General features: G+C 37.7%; 1 protein-coding gene across 1 annotated transcript; it reads right to left on the reverse strand.

Annotated features, from left to right (window-relative positions):
- Nucleotides 1-7,938: 7,938 nt before the first annotated feature.
- LOC147508982 (uncharacterized) lies at nucleotides 7,939-8,550 on the reverse strand. The gene has a single exon (XM_086597687.1). The coding sequence runs from the start codon at nucleotides 8,548-8,550 to the stop codon at nucleotides 7,939-7,941; it is 612 nt and encodes a 203-aa protein (XP_086453813.1).
- Between the last annotated feature and the right edge of the window lie 3,834 nt (nucleotides 8,551-12,384).

The raw sequence follows: 12,384 nt of genomic DNA on the forward strand, positions 1-12,384 counted from the left end.
GTTCAAGTCTATTTTTAATTCTGACATAGTGTTCAAGTCTACATTTAAGTCTGACATGTTAATATGATCAAAAATGCATAACAGCAAACATGCCTTAAAATGATCAAAACACAGCACTTAAGTCATTGAAGTCTTACAACAAATCCATAACACAACACTTAAGCATACATAACACTTCTCTAACACTTAATAGAATAACAAATCAAGTACATTTTATATAGCACTTGACTTAGGTCTGACACAACAAATCAAATATATTTTACACACAAATCATTGAAGTCTTACAGCAAATCATTGAAGTCTTACACATAGCACTTAAGTTAACCTCAGTCTTACAACAAATCCATAACACAACACTTACAAAACCCCATAAAAAATATAGCATTAATGTAGTCAAGACTGCACTTTTGAAGAAGCTTGAGAGAGGATGTTGTACCCCTTCCCGGACCTCTTTCTTGGAGGTGGCATTGGTGGCATTGCGTATGTATGTGGGGGCTGGCCTCAATGGAGCAATACTTTCTTGAGTTTGAATAGGTTCAGACTGGCTAGGTTGTGGACCTTGTGAACTTCCAAATAAAAGTTCAGATAGATGACCTTGATCAGAAACATTTCCCCCCCTCCTACCCCTAGCACCTCCTCTGCCTCTTCCACCCCCATCCTCACTTGAAGTCCCCTCTTGGCTCCCATCTGTAGCATTTCTCCCCCTACCCCTACTCCTGCTTCTACCACCTCTACTTTCTCTCCCACTTGCAGGCAGTTGACTCCCATCTTCACTTGCAGTCACTTGGCTCTCATCCTCACCACTTGTACCCCTACTCCTGCTTCTACCACCTCTACTTCCTCTCCCACTTGCAGGCAGTTGACTCCCATCTTCACTTGCACTCACTTGGCTCTCATCCTCACCACTTGTACCTCTACCCCTACCTCTAACACCTCTGCCTCTACCTCTTGCTGGCAAATCACCTTCAACAACTTGACTTCCATATTCACTTGTAGGCAGTTGGCTCTCATCCTCACCACTTGTACCCCTACCCCTAACACCTCTACCTCTACCTCTTGCTGGCAAATCATATTCAACAACTTGACTCCCATTTTGTGCATTGATTGGTCTGAGAAGAAAGGGGTTTGGGAGTGGCCTTGTTCTTGGTCTCCCAGGCTTTCCTCTTCCTCTATAAGATGCTCTGGCAACAGTTGCAATGACATTATCTCCCACCTGACACTACAAAAAAAACGACTTTACCCGACAGACTCCAGAAAGATTACCCGACGGTTTATAACCATAGGAAGTTACCAACGCCTTTTATCCGTCGGGTATTAGTTGGCCATCCATCCCCGATTGTTTTATTCTGTCTGACGGTTGCACGAGAGTTTTTAGCTATCGGCTAGTTCGACGGGCTTTAACCATTGTTTGTTTCCAACGGACACCTAAACATGGCAGTTCTACTTAACCGTCGGCATATCTATTCAATTATCAGGCGGCAAAGATTTCACTTCCCACGCCCAAAATTTCATGAAAAATTAAACCACCCTAAAATTAAAATAATTAAGCCGACTCTAAAACTTCCGACTTTTCAGCTTCTCCTTCTTCTACTATTCGCTTTCTGCAATAGCCCTGCTGATTACACCATTACCTCATGAAACTCTTGAATTTCATTGGCACCACAGTCACTTCGTTCTCAACCTAAACAGGTAATTTCAATGTTTGAATATTTAGTTAATTTCAATGAGTTCTAGTCAACATAGTAGAAGTAGAAAACCAAATACAAAAAAGTACGTTTCTCTTAATTTCTTTGGTGAAAGAACTTAAGAACAAGATCTTTTTTATCAAAAAAAAAAAAGAATAATATCTTTACTATGCAAGTGATTCTACGAGTGTGCAGTTTGTCTGCAGCACTGCCATGACTCTTGCGTGCCTTTTCCTCACTGGAATTAGAGATCTTTGCTTGAAAGTTTTACTTTTGTGTTAGATGGAGGTATTTGATAATCATTTGGTTACTTTAACACCTTTCAAATTTCTTGTGTAGACAATGCAAGGAGGGTGTAATCATGAAGCGTACTTGTTGTTCCCCGTGTATTTGGATGGAACCTTATTGGACAATGCCAATTCCTTGAAAGCTGATGTTCTTCAAATATTCCGGCAGGTTGGCTTATTATTCCAAGCAATATCGCATAATTGGCTTAGCACAAATTAACAAAACCGTGTTGTGCATACATTTTCTGGGAGGTGTTTGAAGGGGAGAATTTGAAGGCTTTCATAATGGTGGGGGTTTGGTCCTCTTCTAGGTAGTTGAACTTCCTTTTCCTCCGTAATAAATTTGATGCTTATTTTGCATACCTAATGGGTCAATCAGAGCACACGGGGAACTTGTAAACTAAATCTTATCATCCAACAAATGTAGATAGGGGGCAGCCAAGTGTTCTCAGTATTATGCAGGGGTCCATTCTTCGTACTTTCTCTTCACATCAACATTTACGAGATGCTAAAATTGGAAAGATTTGTAATTTTCTCGAAAGTACCTTATATGCGGATGCTTTCCATTAATATTTATGTCGATCTTTGGATTTTTCATTTGCATCGACGATCTTCGCTTCGATTTCAGTTGTAATGGGAGTGTTTAAGGTATGCTCAAGGACACGCTTCCAAACCAAACTAGTATCTAAAAGCTTCCCGACATTACAAGTATCTTGTTCAAATAAGGACACTCGTTAGTCCCGATTAATCTTTGAAGTGGATTTAATGAAAAAATCTTTGAAGTTGATTCAAATTTGAGTAATGCAACTCTAAATATTTTTGGTCTTCAAGATGATTTGTTATTGATCTTTCTGCAGTTACTGATGACAGGAGTAGCTGTCCTAAAAGTTGATGAGCTTGGAAGGCGACCCTTACTGATTAGAGGTGTCAGTGGCATTGTATGTTTCTCATCTCTCTTCGTCATCTTCCTTCATGAAATGTTTTATGCCATTTCAGGATACTGATAGTTGAGAAATCTTGAAAGCTCACTTTATATCCTTCTATGTCACAGACGCTTTCCTTGCCGCTTCTCGCTGCTTACTATAAACTTCTTCAAGGTTTTCCTATCATTGCAGTAATTTCTCTCGCTTCTTTATGTTGGTCGCTACCGGGTAAAATTTTGTTGCGCCCTTCGAAACTTTCCTCTCGGGTGCTCGCCGTAACAAAAAAAAAAAAGTAAGAAAAAAACACATAAATAGGAATAAGAATACAGCTCTCTTGTTTGTACCTCGTCATTTTTGGTGAAGTCACAAGGAGAAACAAAGTAATCTTGATCTCTAATGAATCTATAGATCAATTGCAGATCTCTTTATATTCTCTCGCAATATGTGAAGGTTATTTTGATGACCGGACTTTGTTCTTTAATGGCTTCTTCAGATATCTTTTGGTCCTATTAGTTGGTTAATGTTGTCGAGATATTCCCTATTCGCACAAGAGGTCGTGGGATCAGTCTTTGCAGTTCTCACTAACTTTGGCTCAAATGCACTTGTAACTTTTGCTTTCTCCCCGCCCCATCGTTTTTCAATCCGCACTCCCTCACTATTATTTTCATGTATTTCCCCAAAGAGTTTTTCAAGGCCCGCTTCTTCCCAAACGGATGATATCCCCAATTTGCTCGCTAATGGCATGACCATGTATTTGATCCAATCATGAGAATCATCCATGTTTCGAAATTGTATATTCTTTTGGATACTACTTACTGCAAAAGACGAGGGGGATATAAACTTTCACTCTCATGGAACGACACAAAACAGTTTCACGTTTTGAGTTTTAATTTTAAATATCATAATGAACCAAGTGAGTTAATTGTTCTTAGTTTATCGATACTTGTACTTTTGTGCTTATATCCCTCTCCATGTTATGTAACTGAAATGATTTCTCCTTCCCTCAATTAATTGATTCCACTCTTCTATATGTAGCTACAAGATCTTGGGGTGCTTACAATAAACAAAGAAGTTCAAGCAAAGATGAGTTCTCGAGTATGCCCACATTGGATATTTGGCTTGAGTTGACAAAAACCTGCGCAGTGTGAAACATTATGTGTGAAACCATTTCGAGATGGATGTTCTATCGAGTTCTTGAGATTATGGTATGACCAACGTATATAATTATGACATTTTGATCGATGCTTTGTTGTAGCTCAACTCTTATGGTGATGACCGTCTTTGTTTTTGCAGCTCCGGTAGACTTTGCGGTGTATGCAAATGCTTTGAGGGATTGTCTTCACGGATTCCTTGAACAGTCTATCAAAGGTGTCAACAGCTTTTTTATTTTTAGATCAATTAAACCCGACTTTCTATTAGGTCTCCGGTCATCCGTCTTCACGTATCACAGACTTTCCTTTAATAAACATTAGGCTCCAACTTTATGTTTTTGATAACAGTAGTTTGGCGCAACAATTTAACTGTTTAGTAACTGGAATAATTCATCTTATGTGCGAAAACAAACAAAGAAGTTTAGTCCTCAAATCTACACATGCATTCTCTGTGAGGTCACATATGGATTAAGTGTTGACTTTGTTAGCTTTTTTTATGTTTATGATCAAAATCCGATAATCGTACGCTGAAATAGTTTAGAGCACCTTGATTTTACATGCATTATTCCTACATCATAATGTAGAGATCAGTTATGTGAATGCTTGTTGATTTGAGTTGTGTATTGTATATAGGAAGACACATATTTTGTCTATAATATCTTGAAGGACTGATGTTATGTGAAAATAAAAATGGTAATTTTTCTCTATTGATTCTGAATGATTTTATTTCTCCTCCAAAAACAAATTCTTAGGCACATGGAGTCATTGAGTTGCCAAATCCTCCTCCAGAGCTGCTAATATTTGAACCTTTTGTTGAAACTGATGAGATAATCATTTCATCGAAATCACCAAGTGAAAATTCACACCACCTCATATGGAAAGGAAACAGTAGATGGCCGGGTTGAAATTACTGTTGGTGTTGTTGGGAAACGTGGAGCTATGCAATCTCTAAGTCCCAAGTGTCCTTTGTTATGAATCTGGTGACATTTTATCTCTTGAGGAGAAATTTCAAGGTACTACTTTATGAATGTTGGTTCTTGATTGCACATGTTAAACTGATGCCTTAGTTGTATTACCTTCGTTTCTAATGGATTTGAAACCAAAATCATTGTCGCCTACTTACATATTGCTTGTTAGTCTATGAAAATTAAGGAAAAAGGAGAGAAAAAGCAGAGAAAAGAAAATGTTTGCGTGATAGTGGCACCCATTAGATGATAGGATTAAGCTCGGGCTTCAGAAACTTTGACAGATCTTTATACCTTCACAAATATGTCTTTGAACATATTAGGAGTTTCATCCTTGTCTCCCCCACACACACACACACAATAAAATGGAAGTATTTTTTTTTAATTCTAGAAGTACTCAACTAAGGGGGGAATGTATCCTCACCTCAGCTTGCATGTGCTAAAACTGGAGTAGGCTGATTGGCGTCTTTTTGTTAATTATGAATGTTGTGAAATAATATCTTTTGAAGATCTATGAAAGAGGCATTTAGAATTTATAAAAAGAAATTTTGTTGCGAATGGTCTAATTATATCAATTATGTAAATTTGGTTTTGTTCTATGTGCCTTAAAGTCTGCTGATACTTGATTTTACAGGTGGAACTGGCATCAATCTAACTCCGCCGCCATCCTCAATTATGAGGCTCATCAAGAAAACCCTTGATTTTATGGAAATTGAATTCCTTGTCCATAATTTCTTTTTAATTTAATATTTAAACAGAAAAGTTTGTCGGTTTAAATCTTTGAAACAAGTGCCTAGTGAAAATAATCGAAAAAATTTTCCAACCTGTTAACCCGATAAAATGTGGTGGGATTTGAGCACGAAAGCAGTGTAGACTCCACATGATTCTAATCATGCGTGATTGTTTCTTGAGAAGGCCCCTTATTAACATTTCTTGAACTTTTTGCCAAACACATCCTTTTTTTAGAGAGAAAATAGGAGCTCGATTAGCAACTTGTTCAACTATTCCCGATACTCCTTTGGAAATTTCAAGTTAAAAATTATATTATTCATGTCTACTCACATCCCAGCTTTGTTTTTTCTTCTCTTGTACCAGTAATGAAGCCCTAGAAAGATGTAAACAGAGAATAGAACTTATTGCAAACATTCTCGGACTAATGTAATGTTGGGATACCTGAAACAATTATTATAAGATTTTTTTTTTTAAATAAAGAACTAATACCCGACGGATAAAAATTGTCTAGTAGCAAACTACCCGACGACTAGTAGCTGGCATATCCGACGGTTGGTGACAGCTGGTCTAACCGACGGTTGGTGACAACTGGTCTAACCGACGGTTCATAACAGGAGAACTATCTAACGGTTTTTAACAGCAGCAACTATCCGACGGTTATTGACAGCCGGCATAATCGACGGTTATTAACAGCAGGAATGTCCGTCGGCAAAGATCCTCAACCCCGACGGCCTGTTTTGACCAATAAAAACCGTTGGAAGCCTATGCCGACCGAGCATTTTCTGACGGTCTTGCGGCAGTTTTGGTCTGTCGGGTAATACCTTTCGTGACAGCCATAGTCAGTCGGGTAAAGTCGTTCTTTTGGTAGTGTGACCTCCTTGACAACTTCTGGCATTATTCCCATAAACTTGGCACCTTGAACACCTTACTTCGTTAGATTCATCTGCACCTCTTCTTCTATTCACCCTTGGCCTGCCAGGCTGCCTTTGTCTGATTGGTGGATAGATATACTCTTCTTGAGTAGGTTGTTACAAACGCACTACTACAACTATAACACCAAACATGAAATGGAGTGCAACTATACTTACAATAGGTCATTCATCTTCATGCAAGTAAGGTACAATGTGACCAGCACAAGCTCTTTTGAAAGTTGCTGCAGAGAAATAAAGGCTACAATACCTAAAACAACACAAATGGAGGTATAATGATTCACAGAAAGACAGAATTGATTCACATAAATGACTCACAGAAAGAAGAAGATAGAAATGACCCCTTCACAGAAAGACAGACAGAAATGATTCACAGAAAGACATAAATGATTCACAGTATAGCAGAAATTATTCACAAAAATTATTTATAGAAAGACAGGACATAAATGATTTTAAAAATGGGGGGTTTAGTCAAAACGCTACCAAACTTTAGGGGGTTAAGTCAAAATTCCCCTTAACAGAAAGACAGAAATAATTCACAGAAAGACAGGACATAAATGATTCACAGAAAGACAGACATAAATGATTCACAGAAAGAGAAATTCAATGATCTTACTCAATCCATGGTTGCCTCCTTGGTTTAATGACAGCTACAGCATAAAGGCAAAGAATGTCAGTGACTTGCCATTCATGACAATCACATGTGTGTCTCTTTAAGTCCACATTCCACCATTTTCCAGTAAAGACATTAGTCACTAAAAATGTGCCTTCAATTGCTGAACCACTCACATTCAAATTTCCAATTTTGCTGCTAAGGTCAATAATAATATCCTTAACCCTTGGCACTAAATCATTATCATTCCATGGCTCACATTTCTCTTTCCTGTCATATAATAACTTCATTTGCAAGATCACCACTTGTGAAATCATTTTGACAATGGGTTTGTCCCTAGCCATCAATATATGACTATTTCATGCTTCTGAAAAGTTGTTAGACAAATGATCAGACTTACACACTTCATCAAAGTATGATCTTGCCCACAACCTTGGGTCTTCACCCATCAGATAGTCTTTTGCTCCACTGTCAAGCTTTTCCAGCTCATCCATCAGTTTTGCAAACTTTGACTCTGAATATGTTTTGGCAGCACCCCAGGCTTCAAGCTCAACTCCTCTGTACTTAGTTTTCATGTTCTTGACCATGTGTCTGAAACAATACCTCTAGTTACAATCAGGGAAAACAGTTGCAACTGCATAACACAATCCTTTCTACCTGTCAGAGATAATAGTCAACTTCTGAGGGTGCCTATTTAAGTGTGGTGCCATCTTCTCCAGAAAATCAGTCCATGTCTCTGTATTTTCAACAATACACAAAGAAAAAACAACAGGGAACAATTCATTGTTACCATCCAATGCAATAATAGATAGGCAGACACCTTCATGCTTCACCTTCAAGAAACAACCATCAAGTCCTATCATAGGCCTACAACCTTGCACAAAACCATCTAGACTAGCCTTGAATGCAATACACACAGTCATAAAACTATGGAAATTTTCATGTCTAGAGTGCTTTGCAACACTTCCTAGGTTAGCTTGCAAAAGCTGCCTACACAACTCAGGTAATTTTGCATAAGAAGTATCATAACAACCATGGATCTTCTCCATTGCCATGTTCTTTGCATGCCAAGCTTGCCAATACTTAATCCTAACCTGATATTTATCCATTATTTCCACCATAACATCATTAGGTGTGTATACCCTATGATGAAGCCTCATTTCTTTCTCAAGTCTGGTTGCTATCCAGCCTGCATTTGCCATTGGATTCTTGTCTTCCCTATCAGATTCACATGTGTGTGTGCTCACCAACTTCCTACACTTCATTGTATGTTTATTTGGTAACACCCTCACATAAATCATCTAGGGATAGCCATCAGCCTTGCATTTCCATTCAATCTTATTACTATCATTTCTTGTGTATTCAGCAACAAACTTATTACTAATAGCATAAAGTCTGACATAATCCCTACACTCATACCTATCCTTCCAGCACTGCCCAACCTCCAACTTCAAAGATTGTGGAACCCCAACCACTCCTTCATCAGTTGGTATGTTGTATGTTCTCTCCAATACCTCATTTATTCTACCAACATCCCTTTCATCTACAACATTATCATTTCCTCTCAAGTTTTCTTCAACCAACTGTTCTTCTTCACTATCACTCTCTCCTGCATCAGGTATGTATTCTTCATCTGATGAGAACTCACTATGGTAAGCCTCTTCTGCATCAATTTGATCCACATTTAATCTACCCCATTCTGTATGTGCTCCACCAATTTGGGTTTCATCTACATATGAAATTAAAACCAATGTAATTAGACACTGTAACATAAAAAGGTCACATATGAAATTAAACCCAATCTATTAATATACCATTATCAGTGGTCACATTAGCAGTACCAGCAGCATGGTCATCCACTCCAAAGTTTAGAAAATCCAAGTTGAAGTAGTCATCAACAACTTCATCTAATGAATAAGGGGTAATGAAATATGTAAGAAGAAGAAATGAAAAATAAGCTCAGAAGTAAGCCCAATAAATGAAGACGTACCTGCAACTTGAGAAGAAGAGGCTTGGGAAGTATAGTTTGCCTTACTTTTCTTTTGACTCTGTTTAGAGCTGCTTTGGGACTTAGAGCTTTCTGGTCTTCCTTCAGTAGACCAACTAGGTTGGGTTTCCACCCCACCCAAATGGTCCCCTCCAAGTGATTCACCACTTAAAGTCTGGGGCTGAGACCCACTACCATCAATATTGTATTCTAAAAGTTTTCTACCCTTACATGAACCACTTGTCAAGTCCACAATCCTATTAACTTCTTCCATAGTTGGCCACTCATCGAGATCAAATTCAATCCCCTTCTTGCATGGTTTCCCTCCTACAATTACAACATCATCATCACTTACTTCTTCCTCATCGTCACTTACTTCTTCCTCATCATCACTACTACTCGACAATTCCTCAACCTCAGTAATTTTCACATACAAATTAGTATATCCACTTCTATCAGCTTTTGCATGAACCCATATATACTTCAAATCATCATCAGAAACTAGCTGCTTTAGATTTCCTCGTTCATTCCAATTAATCTCCAATATATGGTTACAGTTACAGTCAACATGTTTTGTGATCCACTCAACTAATTCTGCCATGTTTGCCTTCTCGCCATCAACTAACTCTGTATTTAGTTCATGCCCACCCATATACACATTACGCCTAACACCATCCCTAGTAGCTTCTCTCCATTCACCATTAATATGCAATCTAAGAACTCGATACCTTAAAGCAGTCATTTTCTCTGAAACTACAACATACAACAAAATGAGAATTCCCCTTACAAGTAATCAACCTAAACCCTAAAACATAAAGGGTAGAAACACATAACAGAGAGAGAGAGAGACTGTGTGTGCAAAAAACGAAACAAAAATATAATCTTTTTAAACAAACAACTAAATTAAATGTAGATAAACGAGACTTACCAACAATCTCCACATACAAAGATCGAGAGAGATTCAAAGAGAGAGAGAGAGAGCGAATCGAGAGAGAAAGTGAAAGAATTAGATTAGGGCAATATTTGGGTGGTTTTCCCAAATGGGTATTACGCTTTAATGTGGCGGGAAACCCAACATAAGGGTAAAATGGCCAATATGTAAAATACGAGAGAGAGAGAGAGAGTGCAAGAATTAAATAATGGCAACTTTTGGGGGGGTTTTTGCAAAGCTAGGTTTAACGTGTTAATGTGGGGGTGGGGGGGGGGCAATGCAACGTCTATTTCATAAGGGTAAAATGGTCAATAGCTAAAATACCAGCATCTATTACACACAAAATTGACGGAGTGGGGGGCAAACTCAAATGATTTTAAAAATAGGGGGTTTAGTCAAAACCCTACCAAACATTGGGGGGTTAAGTCAAAATTCCCCAAACCAAATCACAGAAATTGTCAGTACTTGTGCCATCATATCGTTTTCTACGTACACTTTAGTTATTCAAACCGAGGAAATTATTGTCACATATGACATATCTAGGGTTGTCAATGGGTTTCGATAACCCGATAACCGATCCGAACCAAACCGATAAAAAATGGTTTCGGTTTAATAATTTAGTTTACTCTCTACCGTTCCGAAACCGAACCGAACCGATAAGATATTGGTTTGGTTTTGGGTTTGCCCTCTACCGAACCGATATAAATCCAAACCGATAAGATAGCATTTTAGTAATATTTATGATTAATTTTATATGTATTTATCAATTGTGTGGTTAAAATTAATTAATTTAATTTAAGATTTAATTGATTTTATAGTTTTCGATTTGGGTCGGTTCAGGTTCGGTTTGCAATATATCTTATCGGTTCGGTTTGGTTTCGGGTTCCTAATTTTATTATCGATTCGGGTTCGGATTTTTCAAAACCCGACCCAAACCGATCCATTGACAGCCCTAGACATATCTGTACGTTCTCTTAATTACCACACACACACCAAAAAAAAAAAAACGTCCTCTTAGAGCCAGTCCAATGAGAGCCTATAAGGGCTGCTAAAGGCAAATATAACACCTCAACCACAAAAATGTCATTTTAATGGGGCTACTAAAAGGGTCTTAAATTTAGAAGGAGTCAGAAACCCAGCCAAAGTTAAGACCTTCGCTAGCAGCTGTTATAATATGTTTGGGAGACGGACGCCATAATTTTTGCCATCCGTGTATTAAATTTTGACGGGTAGCAGAAACTATGTCATCCGTCTAAAAAAAATTCAACTTAAGTTGCAAAATATTGGACGGACGGCAAAAACTATGCCGTCCGTATCATTTAGCACTTCAAAACAGAAAACGTGATTGGATTGGTTTTTTTATTTTGGGGTGCCAAATTTGGCTGGGCAAGCTAAAAGCCTATGTGGCCCAATTTAGCAACTCTCCATTGGACTTTATAACACCCGACTATTTCTATTTATTATTTTTATAATATATTATTAATATTAATAATAAAAATAAATAAAATAAAATAAATAGGATAAAGATTAGTGGAGAGAGAGGAAACTGGGGAAAAGATGATAAACCCTCTTCCCTGTTTTCGGGGGTTTTGAAAAAAAAAATAAACACAGAGAAGAGTTCACATGGAAAGTTTTATACATAAGAAGAAAGAAGAAGAAAGAGGTGGATTTGTGCATCTCTTATCTAGCTTTCGATCGGATTTTTGGCGTTCTTTTCTATATATTTTTCTGCGGGATACAAGAGGTGAGTAGATTTATCTTTCAATGAATTTTCTACTTTCAATTGAATGTTCTCTCGAAACAAAAGGTTTTCTATTGAAAACAAAAGGTTCATTCCTCTCTGTTCTGGGAATACACATCTCAATAAAAGTGTATTGAATTCATTTAGCTACTTTCTTCGAACTTTTGATGTTGACAAAATCAAGAAAACTTGAGAACTTTTTGTTACTTCAGCAGTTCATATTAGTTACTGCTTTTGTTGTTGGCTGTTGACATTTCGTTTGGCAGTCCATTGGATTGCAGACTTGCAGACATGTCCTTTAGCATAAAACATTTTATATCAATTTGGGATCTTAGTTATTTGATCAAAGCATATTCTACCGCAGAACTATCTGCAGAACTATTGATAATAATAATTATGTGCTCATTAATAAGCTAATCTCGTTATGTATTTAGCAAGAT

This window comes from Coptis chinensis, chromosome 3 (assembly GCF_015680905.1).
Source record: "Coptis chinensis isolate HL-2020 chromosome 3, ASM1568090v1, whole genome shotgun sequence".
Lineage (NCBI taxonomy): Eukaryota > Viridiplantae > Streptophyta > Magnoliopsida > Ranunculales > Ranunculaceae > Coptis > Coptis chinensis.